This window comes from Sceloporus undulatus, chromosome 9, assembly GCF_019175285.1.
Source record: "Sceloporus undulatus isolate JIND9_A2432 ecotype Alabama chromosome 9, SceUnd_v1.1, whole genome shotgun sequence".
Taxonomy (NCBI): domain Eukaryota; kingdom Metazoa; phylum Chordata; class Lepidosauria; order Squamata; family Phrynosomatidae; genus Sceloporus; species Sceloporus undulatus.
In genome coordinates, this window is record NC_056530.1 from 36,777,161 (window position 1) to 36,804,627 (window position 27,467).

The following is a 27,467-nucleotide window of genomic DNA, read 5'->3' on the forward strand; positions in this document are numbered from 1 at the left end:
GGCATTTGAATTTCGCGCCGAAATGAATTTCGTAACCCGAAAAATATTTCGTAACCCGAAACAGTTTTTTCCAATCCAACTTTTTCGTATCCCGGAAATTTCGTAAGCCGATCATTTCGTATCCCGAGGCACCAGTGTACTTTTCTCCTTTTCACTATACTTTAATAGGTTTTCAAACTGTTTCAATTGAATAGAGACATAGCCATGTTAGTCTGGAATATCAGTACGCAAAGGGATCTTGTAGCACCTTTGAAACTAACCAAGTGAAAGGAATTGTAGCGTAAGTTTTCATAGACTTGGTCTACTTCAGATGCATGCATCTGAGATGAGGAAGCATTGTTTCCTTTCAAAAATCCACTAACGGTAATAAGTTACTCTTGGAGGTCTTTTAGTATGTAGAGAGATCTTGTAGCACCTTTGAGACCAGGGGTAGGCAACCTGCGGCCCGCGGGCCGGATGCGGCCCGGCAAGGCCTTGGGACCGGCCCCAGCCCGGTCCTGCCGCCGATTGCCGCCGGAGCCTTTGGCCTCTCGCGTGAGAGCGTGGGGCCTTTGGCCTATCAGGAGGAGGCAGGCAAGGGGGGGCAAGCGGCAGCAAGGGGGGCAATTGTCTATAGAAGCCTCCGAAACAAGCATTTATATTAACATTTTTAAAAAAAATCAGCAATTTTTTTGCATGTCCTCCATTTTTTTAAAAAAGTGTCCTCCATTTGAAAATTTTGTCCCACATTTGTCCCGGTTTATTTATTTATTTATTGGCTTCGGCCCCCCAGTTGTCTGAGGGACAGCAACCCGGCCCCCGGCTCAAAAAGGTTGCCTACCCCTGTTTGAGACTAACTAAAAGAAAGAAATTGGCAGCATGAGCTTTCGTAGACTTCAGTCTACTTCCTCAGATGCATTTGGTGGAGTGGAAGCCAGGTACAGGCATATATGTGCCATTGGTATGTGAGGATGTCTAACATAGCTATATCTTTGAATTCTACTATTTTGAGGTCTTTTGTCATTTAAAAAAATTAACTTTCCAAGCTCTGCATGTCTCCTGCCACAGGCCAAGCGAAGAGATGGTGAAGATGGTGCTGAGCCGGCCGTGCCACCCAGACGACCAGTTCACCACCAGCATCCTCCGGCACTGGTGCATCAAGCACGATGACCTCTTAGCCGAGCACATCAAGTCCCTCCTGATTAAAAACAACAGCCTGCCAAGGAAGCGCCAAAGGTAAGCCTGGATGGAGCAGGGAAGGAGAGGGAAGAGGAGACAAAGTACATCTCCCTATGCAGAGTTTTGGGATCCTGGGGAGAGGTCTTTCTTGGAAGAGCTCCCCAGATGTTGCCTTTGCTCTTTTATACACCCCTCCACCTTTAAGGACTAGAAGCCTATTTTATTTTATTTTATTTTATTTTATTTGTAATTAAAGGCTGCAGGTTGCATGCCGCAGATGCAAAGAATATGCATCTGGGTAATGGAAAGGGGCACCCATAGGTAATTATTGAAAACTCCCTAAAAGCAAAATTACATCTTCTTTGCCCCTTGCGTCTTGGTTTTTCTCCCCTCTCCTCCTTTTTTTCTTTTCATCATCTAAGTCAGCAAAAGGAGAGCGACTTGTTTTCCTCCTCCTAATGAGACCATCTTCCTGCATCCTTTGCTACATCTACACTGCAAACAGGGCAATTTATCCCTATTTTCCCTTTAGGGCCAGAACAGTGATTGACAAGCGCAGTGTACCAAGTGCCCAAAACCCCAATTAGAACTAACAGAAGCTTCAGGGACTCTGAAAGTTGGCAGCAGTCAGATGTATTGGGCAGATCTATTTTCCTGTCTCTGCTTTCATGGAGAAGGTGCTGAGAAATCCAGAGCCACTCTTTGCATGAACAGTTTTAGCCAGAGCTCTGAACCGGTTGCCACTATTGAAACAGCTTTTTTGTCTAGTCTGAACAAGATCTAGAGAATGTGATTTTCAGAGGCTTTTCCTTCTATTCTTTTCCTGGCCGAACTATGAACAAGAACAATACAAATCTCAATAATTCCCTTGAGAGGCAGAGTGACGTAGTGGCTCAAGTGTTGAACTAGCACTCCAGGAGGCCAGAGAATGAGTCTTTGCTCAGCCATGGAAACCTATGGGGTTACCCTGGACAACTCCCTCATCCTCAGAGGAAGGCAATGGCAAACTACCTTTGAACAAGAAACCCTTACCAAGAAACCCCCATGATAGATTCACCTTAGGATTTCCATAAACCAGGAACAACTTGAAGGCATGCAAGAACAACAAGGCACCTCTTCTTTGTGAGAGGTTTCCTCCCTTAAGGAGAGGCAAAGGCTGGAGAGGTCCTGAAACTTTTCTTTCTGCTTCCAGACTAGATACAGACCTTTAAAATAAAAGAAGGGGCAAGGGTGTTGTTAGGCTGAAGGCTGAACATGCACAGTATGTGATCTCTCAGTCTGGCCAGGGAGTGCAGTAAATGGTGGAGTTGAGAGATAACTCTACCTTCATTCACGGAACAAGGAGGACATCTAGTGGTGGCCCTTTCCTGGTTTCTGGGCATCTGAAATGTTCAGTGTGTGTTTATAAGCTGGTCCACTTATGGCAACCCAACAAATTTCATAGGGTTTTCTCAGACAAGGGATACACAGAGGTAGTTTTGCCAGTTCCTCCCGCTTGGATAATAGGAGCTAAATAGGCCAGACTGGAGGTTACTTTAAATGCTTACAACATGCCGATCCCATTACAGGTTAGAAGACAAAATAATGATTTAAACCAGGGGTAGGCAAAGTGTGGTCCTTTGGACCCTGAAGCCCCCCACCGGTTCCCCAAAGCCTTCCAACCCACCATTTAAAAATAAATGATGTAATTTCCAGGCAGTGTTTGCCTCCAAGCATGCAAAAACACACAAAAATAGCCATACTCCACACCCACAAGCACCCCAAAAGCTGTATTACCCCCCGAGACCACCATTTCCCTCTCCAGTCCCTCTCAGAAGGGACCACAGAAGAAAAAGGAAGCATTTGGGCTTGCTGTGAGTAGAGGGTGCAGCCTGTGGAGTGGGTTTGGGAGATGATTTGGTCCCTAGTCGCTATGCCATTGTACATCCTTAATCTAAAACTGAGAAGAAGAGAACATCCTCCAGAAGCTGTTGGAGTTCCAAACTCTCAGCACTCTTAAGTCTTAAGATGATATGATAGCCCTGTTTAAATATTTGAAGGGATGTCATATTGAGGAGGGAGCAAGCTTGTTTTCTGCTGCTCCAGAGAACAGGATTCAGAACAATGGATGCAAGCCACAGGAAAAGAGATGCCACCCAAACATTAGGAGGAACTTCTTGAGAGTAAGGGCTGTTCGACAGTGGAACACACTCCCTCGAAGGGTGATAGAGTCTCCTTCTTTGGAGGTTTTTAAGCAGAGGCTGGATGGCTATTTGTCAGGGATGCTTTGATTTGGATTTCCTGCATGGCAAGGGGTTGGACTGGATGGCCCCTGTGGTCTCTTCCAACTATGATTCTATGATTCTAGAGTCTGGATGCCCATCTGTCGGGGATACTTTGATTGGGAGTTCCTGTATGGCAGGGGGTTGGACTGGATGGCCCTTGTGGTCTTTTCCAACTCTACGATTCTATATCCACTTTGTCTTATTGTGACTCCATAAATGAGAGAGACCTCCTGGTCACCCTGTCATCAGTAGCCCAGCTTAGGTCTTGGCAGATTCAGGGCTTCCTTGAGTGAGTCTCTCCATCTGGAATGTGGTCTTCCTCTTTCCCTACTGCCTTCTACCTTGTCAAGCAACCTTGTCTTTTTGAGTGAGTCTGGTCATCTCGTGATATGGACAAACTATGGTGGTTTCTGTCATCACAGCTTTGAAGGAGAGCTCAGGCTAGAACCCATTTATTTCTCTTTTTAAGCAGTCCACATAGACCTCTCCTCCAGCACCACATTTAAAATGAGCTGATTTTCTTCCCCCTATCAGATTTCTTCACTGTCCAGCCTGAGTGTACTTTAAAGCAAAGACCATGGATACAGATGAAAACAGTGCTGTCAGAGAGAAAGGGAAAAAAAACGCTTCCTGAAATATGTGGATCAGCTTTCCTCCATATGTCTTGGGCTACATTTCCAATCATTTCAACATAGCTTAGTATATTCTACACAGGAAGTGCTCAATCTCCATGCTTTTCCATTTGCAAATCCTTCTCTTCCTTTTGAAAGAGAGCCACACTGCATGAATGGCCTGTGGCACATTAGTGTGCATCACATGTGCTTCCACACCCTGCGTTCTGCACTGCCAGATGACTCAGTTCAACAGTTGTCTTGTCACATGCATTCCCTCTCTAAATTTTGTTTAATTCTTGGACAGCAGCAACATGCAGACAGCAGGGAAAGGACGCTCTCTCCTTCTAGGTTGCATCAATAGAAGTATAGTGTCTAGATTGAGGGAAGAAATAGTGCCGCTCTATTCTGCTTTATCAGGCCTCACCTGGGATCCTGTGTCCAGTTCTGGGCTCCACAGTTCGAAAAGGATGTGGAGAAACTGGAGCGTTTCCAAAGGAGGGTGGCCAAAATGGTGAAGGGTCTGGAATCCCCTAAGCCCTATAAGAAGTGACTTAGGGAGCTGGGTGTGTTTAACCTGGAGAAAGGAAGGTTAAGAGGTAATAGGATAGCCCTGTTTAAGTATTTGAAGGAGTGTCATATTGAGGAGGGAGCAAGCTTTTTTTCTGCTGCTCCAGAGAATAGGACCCAGAGCAATGGATTCAAGCTACAGGAAAAGAGATTCCATCTCAACATTAGGAAGAACTTACTGACAGTAAGAGCTGTTCAACAGTGGAAGATGCTCCCTTGGAGAGTGGTGGTCTCCTTCTTTTGAAGTCTTTAAACAGAGGCTGGATGGCCATCTTTCAGGGGTATTTTGTGAGTTCCTGCATGGCAGGGAGTTGGACTGATGGTCCTTGGGGTCTCTTCCAACTCTATGATTCCTTCCTTCCTTCCTTCCTTCCTTCCTTCCTTCCTTCCTTCCTTCCTTTCTGGCAGTGATTGCATCACTTCAGCTCTGCACCCTTATGAAAACTAGATGCCTAAGTGTTATTTTTAATTGTGATGGAAAGCAAAAATAAGCAGAGCTTCTCAGGGATCCTAGATTTTCACTCAGGTGTTCTTTTCCAGCTCATCTCAAACTAATAAAGGGAGGCTGGTATTTTCCCCATCCCACAATTGTCCCAGGGATTGCTCTCATATTTGTGTCCCTTGGCTATGACTGTTCCTTTCTTTCCTGGAAACTCATCAAGGGCCTACAATGAACAGATCATGGGTCAGCATCAGTTCAGGGACCAACACTTTTAAGCAGCATTGTTTTGCTCCCTCGTGGAATTTTAAAAGCCTTGAAGAGACCTGCTGAAATCGCCCTGTTCATTCTCTCCCTCTCTGCTTTCAGCCTACGCAGTTCCAGCAGCAAACTTGCCCAGCTAACCTTGGAGCAGATCTTGGAACACTTGGATAACCTGCGCCTGAACCTCACCAACACCAAGCAGAACTGTACGTAAGGCCCTTGGCACGATTCCCACGTCTCTGTGTGTCTTGGTATAAAAATGCACAAGTCTACAAAAGCTCACGCTCCCAGCTTCTTTCTTTCAGTTAATCTCAAAAGGTGCTGCTAGATCCCTTTGCATTCTTTTAAGCTTGGACGTGATTTTAGCTCTCTAAGCCTTTTAAAGCTCTTATTTAATGTGTTTGAATTGCGTAATACGTTTTTGTCTTGTTCACATTATTGATTTTTAATTTGGAAGTTGCTTATATTGTTCTGTATCTCTGACACCTTAAGATCTCATGATAAAAGCAAGGGATACAGACGTTTTAATAAAATACTAGGAATGTCCAAGTGCAGGTTGAAGAGAATCCTGTCTGAAATCCTGGTGGGCTACTTGCTGCCAGTCAGAGAGATACGGCTAGATTGGATGGACCAAGAGTCTGACTCAGTATGAGACAACTAACAATATTTCCACCAAGATTGGCCTCACAGGGATGAGGGAATGAGGGTGAAGGGGTTTACTATCTTATTCTTTGCTTCAGGCAGTACAATGTCTTGGGGCAGCCCTGTCTCTGACAGTTCCTTCCTCTTTTGCCTCCCTGGCAGTTTTCAGCCAAACCCCAATCCTTCAAGCCTTGCAGCATGTCCAGGCCAGCTGTGACGAAGCCCACAAGATGAAGTAAGTGCTGTGCTTCTCTGTTCATTGGCGGATCAAGGTTTTTCTAATAGCATCTGGAGCTGGGCAATGGGACATCTTTCTGTGGTAAAGCCAAAACACAACGAAGCAGGAAGGCAGGAATATGACTGGCCTTATAGGGCACACTTGGGAAAGTTATTTGGAGGGGATGGCATGCTTGCTGAAACATTCTGGAAGCTGTCTTCCCCCAAAATAACTTTCCTAAGTTCTGTATGTAACAAATCAGTGGATGATTAGAGCAAATACCTCTGTTAGAGAACAATATGAAGACTTGAGTTTGAAACTCAAGCTTCCTGGATGACTGAAGTCTAAGGGTTTCATGGCTGGCATCCATAGTTTTTTGTGGGTTTATCGGGCTCTGTGGCCATGTTCTAGAAGAGTTTATTCCTGACGTTTTGCCAGCATCTGTGGCTGGCATCTTCAAAGAAGATGCCCGGATGACTGTCTGCCATCGCTGCTTTCCCTGACCTGCAACTTACACTGGCAATGCTGTCACTTAGTCTTTGCAGCAGAAAATCGATGTTGCAGGATAGTTCACTGTCCCAGCGTACCTTGAGGCACAATGTGGGAGCTGTTACCTCCACATGTTTTCATTTTCTGTCTTTTGGAGTAGTGAGGATCAGGGCCTGAAGGAGAGGCCAGCTAGAAAATGGAAGAGATGTAATCTGCTGCGATTCTCATGCCTCAACAAACTTGCTCCCCTCTCCCCCTGCTTGCCACATCTTGGAACTGGCATTGAGCATAGTGCCAAATGTGCCACTCCAACCAATGTGCCACTTGCTAACCTGACATCTTCTGGGGGGCTCTTTCTCCTAGGTTCAGTGACCTCTTCTCACTGGCCGAGGAATACGAAGACTCCTCCAGCAAGCCCCCTAAGAGCCGGAGGAAAGTCACCAGCTCCAGCCCCCGGAGCCGGAAGAACGCGGCCCAGCCAGTCAACAACGAGGAAGAGTCGGCTTCTAGCAGTGCCTCGGTGAGTTGTGGGGTAAAGGGGGCAGGAGGGGGTGATGGAAGAGACCCCTTGCTCCCTCCACTTACACCCCTGTGTCTTTTGGATGTATTGGATTATAGTTCCCAACATCTCACAGAGCCACTTCTGCTGGTTATGCAATAGTGGAGTTTGTAGTCTAACACTTTTGAAGGTCAGTGCAGTCCAAGGCCTCCCATTGCCCAAAGTGGGAAGTCAAGAGTCACTGCTGGCTCCATTTCGTGCGATGCTTTGTCTCTACTTACACACTGCGTGGGGTGTAGCCCTCTTTAAGTATTTGAAGGGGTATCATATTGAGGATGGAGCAAGCTTGTTTTCTGCTGCTCCAGAGAACAGGACCCGAACCAATGGATGCAAGCTACAGGAAAAAAAGATTCCACCTAAACTTTAGCAGGAACTTCCTGACAGTAAGAGCTGTTTGACAGTGGAACACATTCCCTTGGAGAGTTTTGGAGGTCTTTAAACAGAGGCTGGATGGCCATCTATTGGGAGTGCTTTGACTGTGTATTCCTGCATGGCAGAATGGGGTTGGATTGGATGGTTCTTGTGGTCCCTTCCAATTCTATGATTCTAGGACACAATTGTGCCCACTGCCAAAAGGAGAAAGAGGAGTTTCATTTTCTCTACTCTTTATTTCTCTTTTCTTCCCTTTTCTTTCTTCTCTTATTTTACTTTCCTCTTCTTTTCTCTCTTCCTTTCTATTCTTTCTTTTCTCTTTTAAAAAGGGGGGAGGGAGACTGTCTTTTCCAAGCCCACTTGCACAAACATATTTTTTTTCCTTTTGCTCTTAGGAGGAGGAAGACACCAAACCGAAACCCACAAAGCGGAAACGGAAAGGTTCCTCAGCTGTTGGCTCAGACAGTGACTGAAGGGGCACGTGGGTGGGTAGGTGGGCGAGAGTGACTCCATGCCCATCTGCCACGCCAATCTGCCCCGTTGCTGGCGTAACCCGAGGCAACTGCAAGCGAGAGACTTGACCTGGAATAAAGCTAAACAGACGCTGCCACCAGCCAGGACAGTGCTCTCTCAGACAACGCGTCCATGGACCTCAGATACTCAGGCAGCCCCCTTTCCCAAACATCGGTGCCTCCTCAGCTGCTGCCTCCTCCATTGCTCTCCACCTTGGGCCTCATCACCTCCCGCCTTGTCCTTCTCTCTTTGTATGATGGCACCTGAGAAAAGGGATTATTTTTCCAGCAGTTGATCCCCTACACCCCAACCTTACCCTCATGATCTTGACTGTGAGGGTCACCTCAGCTGGAGAAGCAGCCATGAGAAACTATCGGGGATCAGAGAGACTGCTGTCTATCTCCCCTGTCTGAAATGTAAATAAATAGTGTGAACCGGGGCTCTCCGCCGTTGTTGCTTCCGGCCAGGGAGGTCGAGGCTGGCAGGGGGAACTGCGGGGAATGGAGTAAACTGCCTTGCCAGGTCCATTTTTTTCCTGGCCATCCACCATTTGTCCAGAGCACAAGAGAACCATTTTTAAAGCTATCACATCTCCTTGGCCCTTTGGAAGTGAAGGGGGAAAGATCCTTGCTGTTTTCTCCACGTGGAGAGTATTCCAGGAACCAGGCAAGCCTCATACACTCCTCCACCCCAACCCTCTGGGTCTCACAGCCTTGGGGCTTGGCTTTCTATAGCCCCCTTGCCCTGCTCCACCTGGGATCCCACAGTTGGAAGGATTTGCCACCTCATGTCTACCCCTGCCACTATGAAACCCCAGCCATACAACCACTACCGGCACCGACTGAATTAACTCTCCCTTCTGGCCACAATCCTTGTGGCTAGTGGCCAGCCTGGAAAAATAGCCACCCTTCCTCCTGCAATACACTCTCGGAGGCGCTTACCTTCAGGGTTTGGGGGTGGTTGGAACAACCGACACGGCAACAGGCGAGCAAAATGAAATGGTAGTTATATTTTTAATTCCCCATCTCCCTGCTGAGAGATTATCATTTTTAAGTGATTTTTAAAAGAGACAATAATAAACGCGACATGATTTTGTACAAGCCACTTGGTTTCGTCTTGTCTTTGTGGTAGGGGCAAAGTCAAGAGTCGGCAGAGAGTGCCGGGGGGTGGGGGGGTGGAAGTGGGGAGCATTTTGGAATGGAAAGTCTCCATCCCAGTTTGACTTACATTTCTTTCCAAATGTTTAGGCTACTGTGATGGTTTTTAAAAGAGGATATTGTTCACTTCTCTGGTGGCTTCAGACCCCTTGCAGATCTTCAAGTCTGAGGAGTGATGAAGACCACTTTCTTCTCCCTCCTTTGAGAAGGGAGAAGAGAAGGAACGCGACAGTGGGTGTCAGAATGAAGAAGGATGACAGGTTTAGAAAGATGCTGTCAGGGTAATGATATATGAAGGACTGATGTTTGAAGGCCTTTATTGTCCAATATTAACCAACCTGTGTTTGCGTCACTATGATTGGTGCTGTAACTCATACTGTCTCCATGCTTGGATCTGCAAAACCAAGGATTCCTCAGGAGTAGATTGGGCCGCTATGGAAGAGAAAGGTTCCAGTCTACTTGCCAGCACCGATGTCTGGCAGACAGGGGCACTGGAAGGGACTGTCTGTGTCCCAAGTTGTTCTGGTCTACCCGCCTTGTTCGCAAGCCCCAAAGGGGTCCAGGTGCCATTTGGTGACAAGAGAGGTCTCCACAGGTTCGCCACGGTGTGCCAACAGCATCCCAGCCTCCAGGTGGCTGGTCCAGGTCCTTCCCCGAGTTACGGTGGTACACTACTACAAAGCAATATTCTGCCTTCACTCCTCTGCAGTGTCACCCACTCCTCTAGGTGCCATCCGCCTACAAATGACCCTTTTTTGATGTCACTTGGGGATGCCTTTCTCTCTGTCCCATCACCTTCACATGTACTTCTCGTGGGCATTGGGTCCTTTTCGGTGGCTGCCCCCAGACTCTGGGATTCCCTTCCCTCTTTAGCACCCTCTTTCTTATCTTTCTGCACCCATATGGAGACCTTTATATTTCAGCCAGCCTTTGAGAATACCTTGTTTTTTTAGGAGAAGCGGGCTTTGCATCATGTGCTGGATTTCTTATTTGATGTTATTTTAATGGTGTTGTGTTTTTAACTGGTTTTAATTTGTGTTATATAGTTTAATTGTTTCTTTAGCCTTTGGTATGTTATCAGTTTTTAAACTAGATTTGTTTGAACTGTTGGAAGCTGCCTTGGATATCTTGAACTGGGGAAATGCAGCAGCAGCAGCAGCAATAATAATAATAATAATAATAATAGAAGATAATAAGATGGGGATTATAAGTGTGAGGGCATTCATTACAGGTTTGAGTAACCCATTGATTAAGTGAAGTATTCATTGTGAAACATCCACAAAAGTCTTCATAGATGTGTGTCATGACCTACAGGTGGATTTCTGGGTGGATTTGCAATTGTAAGTGAAGTTTTTCGACTCCTAGTCATTCAACAGTATCAGCAACAAAAGGATGGTTCATCCTATCTGGGTTTTCATTCTCCTTCACCTCATTTAGGTGTTCAACCTAAACCATGTGTGTGTGCGTGTGTGTTCTGTGCCATCAAGTTGTTTCTGACTTACAGCAACCCTAAGGCTATCATGGGGTTTTCTTGGCAAGAGTTGTTCAGAGGAGGTTTGCCACTGTCTTCCTCTGAGGCTGAGAGCGTGTGACTTGCCTAAGGTCACCCAGTGGGTTTTATGGCCGAGGCGGGAATCAAACCCTGGTCTCCAGACTCCTAGTCCAACACTCAAACCATTACGCCATGTTGGCTCCCCTAAATGGAGTAAATGAAATAATGGGACTTAGGACATCCAAATGTCCTAATTTGGCAGATATCTGAAAGAAGTGCCAAGAGGGGATCCTTCCCGGGACTTTCAGAGGAAGAGTCTGGTTGGTTGCTACGGAAAGGAGAAATTGGGATAGATAGCCATTCTCTGTGATCTGATCAACCTCAGAGGAAAGCAAAGGCCGAACCCTTCTCTGAACCAACGCTGTCCAGAAAACCTCACGATCAGCTCGGCTTAAGGTTGAAATGAGTCAGAAATGGCTTGGAGGCATACAACAACAAAATGCTCGAACTCTGTGGCAGCCACAGAGAATGACAAATGACGCAAAGGTACACAACAACGTTTTTTTAAAATGGCATTTAGTTAAGTATGCTAGTCCATTAGGTGTCCATTCCACACCTAGAACAGTGTTTCCAAAGCTATCTGGTGAAAGGGACTGGCTGTTGTTTTTTTTCCAATGTGCCAGGCTGGAATTTGTGCCCATTATTTTGCCTTTCTTTCCTCCAAATTCACCAAGGACGGGCAGCCAACGGCTTACGGATGGGCACCGGTCCATGGACCAGCACATTGGGCGGCATTGCCCTAGAATATATAACCAGCTGTCGATGTTTCGTCCTTCCAAAGAGGTTGCGGTATAGATGTTTTAACTTAAGAATTTGAACTTCAACGTTACAAGAAAAGGCACGATCGGAGTTTTCAAAGTGCTCCTTCGGCCCACAGTCTCAACAAGCGTCGTCTTGTCCTGAGCTGTGGCTGCCTGCTGTTTTGGCGTTTCTTCCTCTCCTACCACCGAGGAAGGAATGTGCCATAAAAAAACCCCAACAACTCACAAAAGAGGGGGAGAAAAGGAGAAGGGGAAATGTCGCGGTTTCCGGCTTCCCTCCCTCTCTGAGCATCTGCAAGTCATTGGATGGAAGGAACTGCCCAGGGGCAAAGGACCAAAACCCAAGGCAGACAAAGTAGAGGAAAGGTCAGGGATAAGTTTGGAAATGGCAAAAGTGTTGAACAAAGGCTGAGCCACAGCCTTGGAATGCAAAGAGCTTTTTTTGTACTAGAGAATCTGTAGTAGACGCTCAAAAATCCCCACCGACAGCAAGAATTGGTGCAGCTGAGCATCAACTTGGTGGTGGTTCATAGATTTGGGGGGGCATGAGAAACCATTAGATTATTTATCCAGGGGTAGCCATGCTAGTCTATATCTGATAGTCCAGATGAGGAATCAGTACTCAGGACACAACACTACTGTCGGAGCACAACACAGAGAAACCGAATGGTTCCCAATTGGCAAAGGGGTCAGACAAGGCTGCATCTTGTCACCCTGCCTGTTCACCTTATATGCAGAACGTATTATAAGAAAAGCAGACCTGGACACAGAAGACAGTGGAGTGAAAACAGGAGGAAGGAATGTCGACAATCTGAGATGCGCGGATGACTCCGTAACGCTAGCAGTAAACCACACAGGCCTGGAACAACTACTAAGGACGATCCAAGAAGAAAGCGCAAAGGCAGGCCTACTGTCGGACATAAAGAACACAAAAATAATGACCACAGAGAACTTGCACAAATTCAAACTGGACAACGAAGACGTGGGCCTGTTACAGACTGCCAAAATAAAGCTGCTTCAGGTCTCTTTGGAGGTATGCTGTTTAAATGATGCATGCATCCTAAGAATCTGGAAGCTGCACCAAAGCTGTGCTCCAGTGCTTAGGAATGGAGTGTGGCTTTGGCACGACCTCCGGACTCTTAGGACCCATGCGTCATTTAAATAGCATACCTCCAAAGAGACCCCAAGCAGCTTTATTTTGGCAGTCTGTAACAGGCCGTAGAAATAGTAAAAGAGTTCTCATGCCTGGGATCAAATATTGATCGGAACGGGGACTGCAGCCAGGAAATGAGAAGAAGATTAAGAATGACAGAGCTAAGAAAGATCCTAAAATGCAATGATATACAAAAGATAGAATCATACAAGCTTTTCTATTCCCTATCACCATGTATGGATGTGAGAGCTGGACAGTTAAGAAAGAAGATATTTGAGATGTGATGTTGGAGAAGAGGGCTGAGGATCCCATGGACAGCAGCCAAAAGACAAACAAATGGATCCTAGAGCAGATCAAGCCAGAAGCCTCCCTGGAAGCCAAGATGACCAAACTTAGACTGGCGTACTTTGGACACATCACGAGAAGGCCTGGATCGCTGGAAAAAACAATAATGCTAGGAAAGGTGGAAGGAAGTAGAAAGAGAGGAAGGCTCCATGCTAGATGGATGGAGTCTTTTAAAGAGACCACAGATTTGCAAGAGTTGGGCAGAGCAATAGAGGACGGGCGGCCTGCAGATGCCCCATCCAAAGGGTCGCCGTGGGTCCGACAGAGAGGCAGTTAACCCCAAAAGCCATGTTGGCCATATAGCATAAGAATGGAAAGCTAAGGATTTTTTCTTTCCATCTTGACAAGTCCACCTTTGGCAGGAGATAAAGCGAAGTCACATGCTCTCAGCCTCAGAGGAAGGCAATGGCAAACTCCTCTGGCCAAATCTGGCCATGAAAACCTCATGATAGGTTCACCAAAAATCAGAAATAACTTGAAGGCACAACAACTTACTATATTTGAATTTTAAAAATAGATAGATAATGGATGGATGAATGGATGGATGGATGGATGGATGGATGGATAGATGATGGATGGATAGATATGTGAAGTCAAAGGCTGTCATGGCTGGCATTCATATTTTTTTGGTGAGTTTTTTGGGCTATAAGGCCATGTTTTAGAAGAATTTATTCCTGATGTTTCAGGAATAAACCCACTCTCTTCCATGCCAGCATTCTCTGAAGATGCCAGCCGCAGATGCTGGCGAAATGTGAGCCATGAACTTTTTGGCCTCAAAACCCACAAAAAGCAATGGATGCATGATAGATAGATAGATAGATAGATAGATAGATAGATAGATAGATAGATATGATAGATAGATATGATAGATAGATATTTTTGTTTGCCCTGCAGCATCCGTGTCATGGATGCATAAGGCAAAGGATTTTCCTTTCCATCTTGACAAACCCACCTTTTGGCAGGAGATAAAGCAAAATCATATGCTCTCAGCCTCAAGGGAAGGCAAAGGCAAACTCCTCTGAACAAAGCTTGCTGAGAAAACCCCACGATAAATTCGCTTTAGGATTGCCATAAGTTGGAAAGGACTTTACGGTGCATAACACCAACACCGACAAAGAAAGCAAAGCCATGCCCAGAGGGCCAGAGCTTCGGAGCATTGGGTCCCACCCTTTTGAGGAATGATTTCTCTGGGCTAGGGCTGTCCTAAATCTCTGCTGGATTCCCAGCACCTGGATTTCTAAGAGATTAAAAAACAGGAGTAGTTGAGGAGGCAGAATTATTATTATTATTATTATTATTATTATTATTATTTTTTATTTTTTTTATTATTATTATTATTGATGTCAAAGGCTTTCATTGCTGGCATCCATAGATTTTTGTGGTTTTTTTGGGCTATGTGGCCATGTTCTGGAAGAGTTTATTCCTGACGTTTCATCAGCATCTGTGGCTGGCATCTTCAGAGAATGCTGGCATAGAAGAGAGTGGTGTGTGTGTGTGTGTGTCTATATATATTTATATATATATATATATACTACTCTATTTATTTATATCCCTCTCTTTCCCCAAAAGTGGGAGTCTTCCGAGGCTTTAGGAGCATAACTCCCTTTTCCAATATGGCACCTTGCGGATGCAGTCGACTACAACTCCCATCAACTCTGCTTCCTGTAAAGTGTGCCAGGTTGGGAAAGGCAAATGTGTGGCCTAAATCTAGGTTGTTGTGGTTGTTGCCTGCCTTCAAGTCATTATGGTGACCCAAAGGCAAACCTATCCTGGGGTTTTCTTGGCCGCCTTTCTTCTTCAGCCTGAGGCTGAGAGAGTGTGACTCGCCCAAGGCCATCCAATGCGTTTCAGGCCTGAGCTGGGCATCGAAGCCCGGTCTCCCAGAGTCGTGGTCTGATGCTGAAACCACTCTGCCACGCTTGGCTTCTTGTTCACTTTTGTGTGCGGTTATGTTTTACAAAATTGCTTGGCTTTTATGTTTCTGTACCACTTCACAGCGAATGAAGCTCTCTCGGAGCGGTTGGCATTGTGTTCGCCACTGTTGCGGTGGTGGCCACGATTGTGGGGATGCGTGCGGCTTTTCTTACTGGCATTTGATATGTAATAAACATATATTTGAGAGGTGAAGAGAAAAGAAAAGTTGGGAGGCTGAAAAGGAGGAGCAGGTGCCTGGTCACCCTTGCCAGGCTCTTTGTGCCCCTTTTCCCATGGTGGTCCTTCCTCCTCCTCCTCCTCCTTGGATGCCAGTCTCTCTCTGCCTATCCTCCTCTATCCACTTTTTCCCTGGCCCTCCTTCCAGAGGGTGGCATCCCTTTGCCATCCTCTTCTTCCTCTTCCTCCATCATCATCATAATCATAATCATCATCATCATCATCAGGGTCCCTTTGCCTTCCTCCTCTTCCTCCTCCTCCACTTGGGTGCCAGTCTCTCTTTGCCACCCTGTGCTCCCTTTATTCCCCTGGCCCTCCTTTGCCTTCCTCCTCCTCCTCCTCCATAAATCATCCTCAGGGGGCATCCTTTTGCCTTCCTCTTCCTCCTCCTCCTCCATCTTCCCCTCCTCCTTTGAAAATCTAGTGCCAGTCTTTCTCTGCCCCCCATGCCCCTCTTTTTCCCTGGTCCTCCTAGAGGGATGTCTCCTTGCCTTCCTCCTCCTCCTCCTCCTCCTTCTCCTCCTCCTCCTCCTCCTCATCATCATCATTCTTGAAAATCGGGTGCCAGCCTCTCCGTGCCCCCCTCTTGCCCCCTTTCCCTTATCTCTTCCTCCAGAGGCGAAGCTGGGGGGCGTCCCCTTGCCTTCCTCCTCTTTCATCATCCTCAGGCTTTGGCTTTCTTCCTCTCCCTCCTCTTCCATCATCATCATCATCGTCATCATCATCCAAAATTCCTGGGAGCCGGGTGCCAGTGTTTCTCTTTGCCCCTTTGTGCCCCCTCTTTCCCTGTCCCTCGTTGCAGAGGCCAAGCTTGGGGGGGGCAACCCCTTTGCCTTCCTCCTCCTCTTCCATCCTCCTCCTCTTCCTCCTTGGAAGCCGTGTGCCAGTCTCTCCCTGCCCCTCTGTGCCCCCTTTTCTTTGCCTCTCCCTTGCAGAGAAGCTTCGGGGCGGGTGTGTGTCTCCTGGCCTTCCTCCTCCTCTTCCTCCATCATCATCATCACCATCAAACCCCCTCCTCCTCTTTGGCAGCTGCGTGCCATTCTCTCTCTCTGCCCCTCTGTGCCCCCTTTGCCTTGCCCCTCCTCCCAGAGGAGGAGCTGGGGGCCCTCCCTTGGCCTTCCTCCTCCTCCCATTCCTCCATCCTCCTCCTCCTCCTCCTCCTTCCCACCAGCACCATCCTTGGCAGCCGGGTGCCAGTCTCTCTCTCTCTCTCTCTGCTCCTCTGTGCCTTCTTCCTCCTCATCCTCTTCCTTGGCAATCGTGTGTCAGCCTCTCCCTGCCCTTTTGTGGCCCCCTCCTTCCCTGCCCCTCCTCCAGAGGCGGAGCTGGGGGGCACCCCCTGGCCTTTCTCCTTCTGGCTGTGCCCTCTTCTTCCTCCGGTGCCCAGGATGTGGTGGGCATCCTCCCTGCTGCTAGTACTGTTGCTGCTGCTGGTGGGTCTCTCTCTGCGGAGGCGATGGCCCTCTTTCTGGCTCTCCGATGTGGCCTTCTTTTTCAGAGCCTGGGGCTGCCAACGACGTCTCTTGGGGGGCAGTGATGCCCGGAGCCTGGCCCAGCGCTTCGGCCCCTTGGCACTTTCCAGGCCTGCCACCCAAGTCTTCCTCCGGACCCAGGAGCAGAGCTTCACCTACTGGCAAGCGGAGAAGGAGAGCAACCGCCTGGCCCATGCCCTCCTCCGGGCCACCAGTGCCCCAGCAGCAGGGCACCCTCCTCTGCTGCCACCCGGGCAGACGGTGGCCCTCCTCCTGGGCAACGAGGCTGCCTTCCTCTGGGCCTGGATCGGTGCCGCCAAGCTGGGCCTGGTGCCAGCCTTCCTGGGCACCGCGCTCCGCAAGGGAGCCCTCCTCCACTGCCTCCGCGCCTGCCAGGCCAGGGCCCTCCTGGTGGCACACGGTGAGTCCAGGCAGGATGATGGGACTTGCAAGAGCAGGGAGACATAGGACCCTTGAGATGGAAGGGACTGCCAGCCCAAGAGCCTTCTGCCATGCAGGAACTCCCAGGGCTTGGACTGGATGGCCCTTAGTATCTCTTCCAGTGTTTTATGACTGAGTTCCTGCATGGCAGGGGATGGCTAGATACTCTTTGAGGGTCCCTTCTGTGTCTATAATTCACAGACTTGGAATTATAGACACGGAAGGGAGCCCAAAGGGTATGTAGCCATCCCCTGCCATGCAGGAACTCACAATTATAGGATCCTAGAGATGGAAGGGACCCCAGGGGACAGCCAAGCCAAGATTCTGCCATGCAGGAACTCACACTCATAGCATCCTAGAGTTGGAAGAGGCCCCAAGGGTCATCCAGTCCAAGAGCCTTCTGTCATGCAGGGACACAAAGGACCCTAGAGTTGGAAGGGACTCCTAAGGGACATCCAGTCATCCTCTGCCATGCAGGATATCATAATCATAGGATCCTAGAGTGGGAAGGAACCCTGAGGAGCATCCAGTCCAAGCCCTTGCCATGCAAGAACTCACAATAATAGAATACTAGAGTTGGAAGACACCTCAATGGCCATCCAGTCATCCCCTGCCATGCAGGAATTCACAATCATAGAATCATAGAGTTGGGTGAGACCCCAAGGGCCATCCAGTCCAACCCCATTTTGCCATGCAGGAACTGTTAGTCAAAGCATCCCGATTGACAGATGGCCATCCAGCCTCTGCTTAAAGACTTCCAAAGAAGGAGACAAGGTAACTGTTACATGGATTTGTAATTGGATGACTGGCCGAAGCCAAAGTCTGCTCAGCAATGGCTCCTTTTCTTCATCCTGGAGAGAAGTGACCAGTGGGGTCCCACAGGGCTCTGTCCTGGGGCCAGTGCTATTCAACATCTTTATCAATGACTTGGAGGACAGAATTGGGGGAATACTTATCAAATTTGTAGATGACACCAAACTAGGGGGAGTAGCTAATACCCCAGAGGACAGGATCAAAATTCAAAATGACCTGAATAGACTAGAAAGCTGGGCCAAAGCTAACAAAATGAAATGCAACACGGAGAAATGTAAGGAACTGCACTTAGGGCAGAAAATGAAATGCACAGATATAGGATGGGCGACACCTGGCTGAATGAAATTACGTGTGAAAGGGATCTGGGAGTCCAAGTAGACCACAAGTTGAACATGAGTCAACAGTGCAACGCAGCAGCTAAAAAGGTTAATGCAATTTTAGGCTGCATCAATAAAAGTATAGTGTCTAGATCAAGGGAAGTAATAGTGCCACTATATTCTGCGCTGGTCAGGCCCCAGTTCTGGGCACCACAATTCAAAAAGTTTAAATATTTGAAGGGATGTCATATTAAGGAGGGAGCAAGCTTGTTTTCTGCTGCTCCAGAGACTAGGATCCAGAACAATGGATGCAAGCTACAGCAAAAGAGATTCCAGCTCATCATTAGGAGGAACTTCCTGACAATAAGGGCTGTTCAACAGTGGAACAAACTCCTTCAGAGTGTAGTAGAGTCTCCTTCCTTAGAGATCTTTAAACAGAGGCTAGATGGCCATCTGTCAGGGATGCTTTGATTTGGATTTCCTGCATGGCAGAATGGGGTTGGACTGGATGGCCCTTGCCGTCTCTTCCAACTCTGTGATTCTATGACTCCACCACTCTCCTTCTTTCCTTTGGATCCAGATCACCATAGAAAGCAAGGGGAGTGGGGGATCCCCATTTGCCACCCATCCCTCTGCTCCACTCCCATTGCCACCTAGTTTCGTCCCTTCCCTAAAATCTCATTTTCCAAAACTCAGTGGTGGCTGCTTGCTCAGGTTTCAGCCTGCACAAACCTCCTTTCCGAATATATATGGCCTTCCAAGATACAGCCGCGTTAGTCTGTAGAATCAGTATTTTGGAGAGATCTTGTAGCACCTTTGAGACTCACTGAAAGAAAGAAGTTGGCAGCAGGAGCTTTCATAGACTTCAGTGTACTACATCAGATGCTTTTTGTGAAGTGGAAGCCAGGGACAGACCTATATATGCCATAAGTATGTGAGAATGTCCTGTTGCTTGTATTTGCTGAGAAAGAAGATGTCTATGGGCAAGAATGGTACAGAATTGTGTGCCAGCTTTTGAGACACGCAGATCTCTCCATCATCTTCCTGTGTTCTGTGTGCACCCTCCAGTGGTTCATAGAGCACTATGCGTTTATACATTCACTGGTTCGGTCTCTCTTATCCGAAATGCTTGGGACGAGAAGTGTTTTGGGTTTAGTTTTTTGGGGGGGTTTTGGGCTCTGTGGTTATGTTCTAGAAGAGTTTATTCCTGATGTTTCGCCAGCATCTGTGGCTGGCATCTTCAGAGAGGATGCCAGCCACAGATGCTGGCATAACGTCAGGAATAAACTCTTCTAGAACATGGCCACAGAGCCCAAAAAACCCACAAAAAACTACGGATGCCGGCCACGAAAGCCTTTAACTTCACATTGTTTTGGATTTATTTTGGATTTTGGAGTACCTGTGTTTGCATATACAGGTACATACATAATCTTGGAGACGGGACCCAAATCTAAACAACAAATTCATTTATGTTTCATATGCATCTTATGTGCATACTTTGAAGGTAATTTTATACAATATTTTTAATCATTTTGTGCAGAGAACAAAGATTGTGTACCATGAACCAATGGAAAGCAAAGGTGTAGACAAGCTGGAGCGTATCTAGAGGAGAGCAACCAAAATGGGGAAAGGTCTGGAAGCCACCAAACCCTATGAGGAGTGGCATAGGGAGCTGGGGATGTTTAGCCTGAAGAGATGCTTAAGAGGTGACATGATACCCAAGTTTAAATATTTGAAGTGATGTCATATTGAGGAGGGAGCAAGCTTGTTTTCTGCTGCTCCAGAGAATAGCACACAAAGCAATGGATGCAAGCTCCAGGAAAAGAGATTGCATCTGAATGTTAGGAAGAACTTCCTAGCGGTGAGAGTTTTTCGACGGTGGAAAATGTGGAGTTTCTTTCTTTGGAGGTTTTCAAGCTGAGCCTGGATGGCCATCTGCTGGGAGGGCTTTGAGTATTCTTGCATGGCAGAACGGAGTTGGACTGGACGTCCCTTGGGATCTCTTCCAACTCTGTGATCTTGTTCATTATCACGATGAAAAAAAGTTTTGGATTTCGGGGCATTTCGGATTTCAGCATTCCGGATATGGGAGACTCAATCTGCACCGTGCATTTTGGTGGGCAGAGCCTCTCAAGGCAGCAACTTTTCAGAGCAGATTCACGCTCCGGATGGGGTCCCACCATCGCTGCCAAACGTTGGCCTCCTCTCCCATGCAACCTTTAGTTCTGTGACTTCCTTGCTTGTTTTTTCCCAGGGATGCTTGCGTCTCAACTGGGGCGCTTTGAATGGTTAATTAATGCCCCACATCCTGAAAACGCAGTGTCCCCCCTCCGTGGAAGGTCCCAACGAACTGGAAAGCATTGTGAGGATGATTAACGGCTGGTGCAGTTCGTGACAAGCTGACAAGAGGGATCAAACTGGGTCAGCCCTGTCGATGGTGGCCTCTGATGGAGCTCCAGCCGAGGGCTCCCAAGTGTGACTAATGGCCCTGACTTCCAAGGCTGTCTCTGGCCAGTGGAAAAGGTTAGAGAAGGTCCGCCTCGGAGAGATCACTGGGGATCATCCGGTCTTATAGGTTCCATGGTTGGTCTTGAGGGCCTTCAAGTCCTTCTTGACTTAAGGCGACCCTCGCAAACGTGCGACTGCTAATGGAGCGCACCAAAGAACTCCGAAAAAAGTATCTGCATGTGTTTCATAGAATCATAGAATTCTAGAGTTCGAAGAGACCCCCAAGGACCATTGACTCCAACTCTCTGCCATGCAGGAACTCACAATCAAAGCATCCAGGCCCCACCTGGAATATTGTGTCCAGTTCTGGGCACCACAGTTCAAAAAGGATTTTGAGAAACTAGAGTGTGTCCAAAGGAGGGAGACTAAAATGGTGAAGGGTCTGGAAACCATGAAGCCCTATGAGGAACGACTTAGGGAGCTGGGGTTGTTTATCCTGGAGAACAGAAGGTTAAGAGGTGATATGATAGCCCTGTTTAAGTATTTGAAGGGATTTCATATGGAGGATGGAGCAAGCTTGTTTTCTGCTCCTCCAGAGAACGGGACCTGGAACAATGGATGGAAGCTCCAGGAAAAGAAATTCCACCTCAACATTAGGAGGAGCTACTTAACAGTAAGGGCTGTTTGACAGTGGAAGACGCTTCTTTGAAGTGTAGTAGTCTCCTTCTTTGGAGGCCTTGAAGCAGAGTCTGGATGGATATCTGTCGGGTGTGCTTTGGTTGTGTATTCCTGCATGGCATTAGGTTGGACTGGATGGCCCTTGGAGTCTCTCCCAACTTTATCATTCCTTCCTTCCTTCCTTTTTCCCTGGACCTCACCAACATCTCTCTTCTCTTTTGCAGACCTTGTCGAAGCGGTGGATCCCATCCTTCCTGATCTAAAGGAGATGGGGGTCTCAGTGTGGGCGATGGGCAAAGGGCCCTACTCTCCTGGCATAACCAGCCTTCATCATCTGTTGGAGGAAGCGTCTGAGGATCCCGTGCCATCTGAACTCTCTACTCCCAAAAGTCTGATGGATACCGCTCTTTACATCTTCACCTCTGGGACCACAGGTATTATTATTATTATTATTATTATTATTATTATTATTATTATTATTTTCTAAGAAGAAATGGTGGAGAATTCTTTAAAAAAATAAGTTTATTGATGATAAACATTACATATAATACAAAGGGACTAGACAAACAATGTTATACAACAAAGACATATGGTGGGGAATTCTTCTTGGTCTCTTATCATTCCTAATGGGCTGTCGGAAATCTAGTTTTTTGGTGGACGAATTAATTGTGCGTATTCTTTCTCTCCATACCTAGGACTTCCCAAAGCGGCTCGCATCAGCCACCTCAAAACCATCCTCTGCTTAGGGTTCTACAACTTGGTGGGAGCGTCCAGTTCGGATGTGATCTATGTCTCTCTGCCCCTCTATCACATGTCCGGAAGCCTCCTGGGAGTCATCGGCACTTTCGGCATCGGTAAGGTATCAGACGTGGTGGGATCCCCAAGAGTGTGGAGGTTTTGGGGGGCTGGCCTGTGTGCAGAGGCAGACTATGGGGTGAAGGGAGGGAAGACTAAAATAGAAGGTTATGGAAGCAAGACCATATCTGTCAGGTATGCTTTGACAGAGAGTTCCTGCATGGCAGGGGGTTGGACTGGATGGTCCTTGTGGTCATTCCAACTCTATGATTCTATGACCAGATTGGAATTTATAGAAAGAATGCATTGTTTTCCTTTTTCGCTTCACATGCACTCCAGCCTCCATTTCTCGGCCACATCAAATTCTGGGATCCAAGTGACTTTGTTGTGTGCCTGAGATGCCTTAGGGTCGCCATAAATCAGAAATGACTTGAAGGCACGGAACAGCAATAACAGTCAGATGTAACTATGATCACAGAGCTCCATCATCAGAGTTATGTCTGAAGAGGCAAGATCTTGGCTATAGGTTCTTTGGCTTAAGTCTAGGTTCTTTGGCTTAAGAACCTATACTTAAGCCAAACCAGCTGCTTGTCCAGTTTTGCAGTGTGTAGGAAACACACTACCCCTTTGTTCTTGTGTGACAGATATATTAACATGCCTGGAGATCACAATAGGGTTCCCCTTAGCGTCTCCATAAGTTGGGAAATGACTTGGAGGCACACAACAACAGCAACAACAACATTACCACTACCAGCATCCATAGCAGAGCATGGGAATAGGAGTGAAGTCAAGTGGTCTGGGTCTGTCTCAGGATTTCTGTTGTCTTACTAGGGGCCACCTGCGTGCTGAAGAAGAAATTCTCTGCCAGCCAGTTTTGGCCAGACTGCCGTCACTACGGAGTGACCGTCTTCCAGTACTTGGGCGAACTCTGCCGATACCTTGTCAACCAGCCCCCGGTAAGTGCCAGGAGAGAGATGGGATCACCTTGGCGAACTTGTGCAGAAAGTAGAAATGGAAAGAGCATGTGCATAATGTGCCTTCGAGTCACCTCTCATCTTATGGAAACCCCATAGGCCCATGAATTTCATAAGGTTTTCTTAGGCAAGGAATAGTCAGAGGTGGTTTGGCCAGTTCCTTCGTCTGAAATTGAGGTTGGATGGGCATCATTCATGAGTGCTTTAGTTGCATATTTTTGCATGGTACGAGGTTGGACTAGGTGGCCCATATGGTCTTTTCCAACTCCCTGATTCCATGATTTTATCTTATCAAGTGGCCACCTGAATGTGTGGTATTTTATTTTGGTTGTGTTTAATTGAATTAAATATAGCCTGTAGCACTTGGTATTTGTTGGAGGGGGTCACATCCAAATACAGGTTCAGTAACCGTTATCCAAAATGCATGGGACCAGAAGTGTTTTGGAGCTTAGATGATGATGATGATGATGATGATGATGATGATGATGATGATGACGACAATTGAATTTTGGAATACCTGTACAGTATTTGCATATATGTACATAATGGGATATCTCAGAAATGGGACCCATGTGTAAACCCAAAATTAATTTATGTTCCATCTACACCTTATACACATAGCCTGAAGGTAATTTGGGGTACAGTCTGCCCTCCATAGCCACAGATTTTTTTAACCATGGATTTAACCATCCACAGCTTGAAAACATTAGTGTGTGTATGTATGTATGTATGCATATTTGTGTGTATGTGTGTGTGTGTATATACCCATGAGCAAACCTTGATTTTGGCATTTTATATAAAGAACACTGTTTCACTATGCCATTGTATTTAATGGGACTTGAGCATCCATGGATGTTGATATCTATGAAAGGTCCTGGAACCAAACCCCAGCGGATACCAAGGGCCAACTTACAATGAACTATCAGAAAGCAAAAGTGTCACTGTCTCAGCCATCCATGAATTAGGTTTTTGGAGTATTTTGGAGTTCCGGATAAGGGAGACTCAACTTTGGATTCTAATAACCAAGGATGGAGGGTTTTTTTTGGCCAGGTTAGAGGGGTCAATAGGGAAACTGTGGCTCTTCGTGGCAAAGAATGTCTGGGGGACTTGAAGGGCCACAGAGGTGGAAGCTGAATATGGGCCATGGACTGGGCGTTCCCTCCCATTTGCCTAAATCAGTTTCTAGTCCAAGATGGAGTGGACTCACTGAATTATGGCTGCTGCCTTGCCATTGAGCATTTGATTCTGTGAGTCAACTCTAGACAGCAGTTGTATTCGAATACCAGTCCTGGAGCATTTCTATGTTCTAGACCACTCGGGACATTCTTTTTTTATGGTTCTCACACTTGTTTCTCTCCATCTCAGAGTCCTGGGGACAGGGACCACAGTTTGCGCATGGCTGTTGGGAGTGGACTGCGGCCGGACGTCTGGCGTGAATTCCTGCGCCGTTTCGGGGACGTGCGGATCGTGGAGACGTACGGCATGACGGAAGGCAGCGTCAGCTTCTTCAACTATACCGGCACCGTGGGAGCTGTCGGGCGTGCCTCTTGGCTTTATAAGGTGAAACGTGATGGACATAAAGGAAAAGCTGGAGCTGTTCCTGGGATAAAATGTGTCTGGATAATGTGAATTTCACCCTATCAGTGATGGTTGTTGCTAGAGGCTCGATCCGCATTGCAGAAATAATCCAGTTTGACACCGCTTTAATTGCTATGGCTTTGCAATTCTGGGAATTGAAGGGGCACCAGAGCTCTCCGAGAGAGAAAGCTGAATGTCTCAAAAAACTACAATTCCCATTGAAGGTGGTATGTGCACCCACACATGAATGTGATAATAGTAGGGCACAAATGAGTGCTATTGTGGTATATTGTTTTGAGGGTCTAGGAGATCAGAGTTCAAATCCCTCATGAGCCATGGAACTCCATTGGTTGACTTTGGGCAAGTCACACTTTCTCAGCCTTAGAGGAAGGCAAGGGTCCATGTCCGCTGAATAATTCTCTCCAAGAAAACCCTCAGATAGGGTCACCATAAGCCCCATACATGAATTCTACATATGCGTTTCCCTTCTAGGAGTTACCAGCCCCGTTGACACATCATTTGATGCTGTGCCATAGTCCACATTATTCCATATTCTGCACCCTGCTTTGTGATAGTCATATGGGATCTGAGCTATGTGTGCAGCATATTTCTTCTTCATTAGCCAATGAATAATCTTAGCCGTTTTAATAATCTTTATGGTATCGTTTTATTGTTATTGTTTACTGTTGTGATTTATTAGTTATGGTGGGTGGGTGGGATTCTGGGACATTGTATTTTATTGTGTTTTTAATGTTTTTAATGTTGTTAGCCGCCTTGATCTCATTGGAGAGGTGGGGTATAAATAAATATCATTTAACGATAACTTGGCACAAATTGGGCACCAGTATTTGGAATATTGAGGGGTAAATGGCCCATCTACCACATCTGAAATCTCAAATGCTCCAACCACTGCCCCACATTGCCTCCGATTGATGTTATTCTTCTCCGTAGCTCTTTAGTTCCTTTGAGTTGGTCCGTTATGACGTGATTCAGGGGTCTCCCATTCGGGACGAAGCCGGGCGATGCCAACGTGTGAAGCCAGGTGAATAAGGAACGGGGGGCTCTTTCCGACATTATGAATTACCTTCCCTTTCCCTCTTCCTTTCCCAATCTCTGACCTCAAAGTTTCCAGATCAATCGTGGCTTGATTTTCTTACCGCTTCGATAGGAGAGCCGGGACTGTTGATCGCCCCCGTGACACGCCAGAAACCGTTCCTGGGGTACGCCGGCGCCCGCGAGCTATCGGAATCCAAGCTTTTGCGCGGCGTCTTTGTGGACAATGACGTTTATTTCAACACCGGCGATTTGATGGTGCAGGACGACCAAGGTTTCGTCAGCTTCTGGGATCGTATTGGAGACACCTTCCGGTAGGGTTCCCCTAAAAATTTGGGAGGTTTTGGGGGGCATGCATTGGGGGGGGTATTGCAAAGCTGGGGTCCCAGAACCACGTGCGGCTCCCAGATTTCAGTTTGCCTTCACCCGCTTTACTGAATAAAGGGAACCAAAGAGCTGGCCACAAGGAGGTGCAAGAATTCCTTTTAAAATATCATCTAGGGAGTTTCTTTATTGTAAACAGTGCCATGGAAAGGGAGAAAGGCCACCAAATGAAGAGAGGAGACCCTTCAAGGATGAATTGTTTAGGCAGGATGGGCTTCGTACAATGTCCTGGATTTTCTGTTTGTTGTTTTTGTCCTTGTTGGTTTTTTTTTTTAAAAAAAACATTTTTAATTTTTATTTAATTTCCGAAATTTAAAAGCACCACACTAAACTTACGTCCCAACATCCAAACCAGACAAAAATGTTTGCACAAAAAACAATACACCTTCCGTCATCACAAACCTTAAAGAAACTTCTTTACTGGTTGCACTCTTCTCCTATTTGTACCTTTCTTGATTTTCTCTTCTGACGTTTTTTAATGCTTTCCTCTGATCGATAGTGCAATCTCCTTTGTGTTTTTGTGATGTTGGCTGTTTTAAAGAATCAGTTGGAAGCCCAATTGAGTCCGAAATTGAGGAAGAGATGGGACGACGACGACGACGATGCTGGGGAAAATTGGCCCAGAAGATACTATGAATTCTGATCTTCCAAAAAAGTCACTGTCCGCTGGTTCCAGGATTCCCTCCATGGATACCAAAATCCCATGGATGGTCAAGTCCCATTAAGTACAATGGCATCGTAAAAATGGTGTCCCTTGTATCAAAATGGCAAATAAAGCTTTGCTTTTTGGGATTATATATATATATATATATCTAATATATATATGTTTAATATTTCAGGCTTGGATGGTTGACTCCGTGGATTGAAGAATCCATGGATTACAGAGAGATGACTTAAACCAATTCTGTCCCTCCCCAATCAGTCCAACCCTTTTTCTTTGCAAACAGATGGAAGGGTGAAAATGTCGCTACGACGGAAGTGGGAGAGATCTTGGCCGCTTTGGACAGCCTCCAAGATGTCACCGTCTACGGAGTGGTGGTCCCAGGTACTCTTCAATGATGGGGGTGTCAATAAGGGGTATTGAAAGGTGCGTCATTTAATTATTGACACATAAATTATAATTAAGATGGCATTGGATTTAGCAGTTGGTATTCCAGGACGTCGATCTAGGCCTGTAGAGGAGTTACCAGCTCCGAGGAAAATGTCTCTGAGACAATACAGTTGTAGAAGAGTTTCTTTCTGACATTTCGCCAGCATTTGTGACTGGCATCTTCAGAGAATGCTTGCCTGGAAAAAG

At 46.8% G+C, this 27,467-nt stretch overlaps 2 protein-coding genes across 2 annotated transcripts in view; both read left to right on the top strand.

Annotated features, from left to right (window-relative positions):
* Window positions 1-9,202, top strand: part of INTS3 (integrator complex subunit 3) — an 81,213-nt gene extending 72,011 nt beyond the window's left edge. Inside the window, exons 26-30 of the mRNA XM_042439271.1 lie at window positions 1,048-1,215; window positions 5,412-5,512; window positions 6,111-6,183; window positions 7,018-7,174; window positions 7,981-9,202. Of these exons, the coding sequence (XP_042295205.1) occupies window positions 1,048-1,215; window positions 5,412-5,512; window positions 6,111-6,183; window positions 7,018-7,174; window positions 7,981-8,058 (577 nt within the window). The 3' untranslated portion in view covers window positions 8,059-9,202. The remainder of the gene's footprint in view (window positions 1-1,047; window positions 1,216-5,411; window positions 5,513-6,110; window positions 6,184-7,017; window positions 7,175-7,980) is intronic.
* A 7,114-nt stretch (window positions 9,203-16,316) lies between these two features.
* The window catches only part of SLC27A3 (solute carrier family 27 member 3), a 16,251-nt gene continuing 5,100 nt past the window's right edge, over window positions 16,317-27,467 (top strand). The window contains exons 1-8 of the mRNA XM_042441047.1: window positions 16,317-17,110; window positions 21,611-21,820; window positions 22,082-22,240; window positions 23,013-23,137; window positions 24,521-24,715; window positions 25,685-25,775; window positions 25,902-26,100; window positions 27,118-27,215. Coding sequence (XP_042296981.1) covers window positions 16,606-17,110; window positions 21,611-21,820; window positions 22,082-22,240; window positions 23,013-23,137; window positions 24,521-24,715; window positions 25,685-25,775; window positions 25,902-26,100; window positions 27,118-27,215 — 1,582 coding nt within the window. The 5' untranslated portion in view covers window positions 16,317-16,605. The remainder of the gene's footprint in view (window positions 17,111-21,610; window positions 21,821-22,081; window positions 22,241-23,012; window positions 23,138-24,520; window positions 24,716-25,684; window positions 25,776-25,901; window positions 26,101-27,117; window positions 27,216-27,467) is intronic.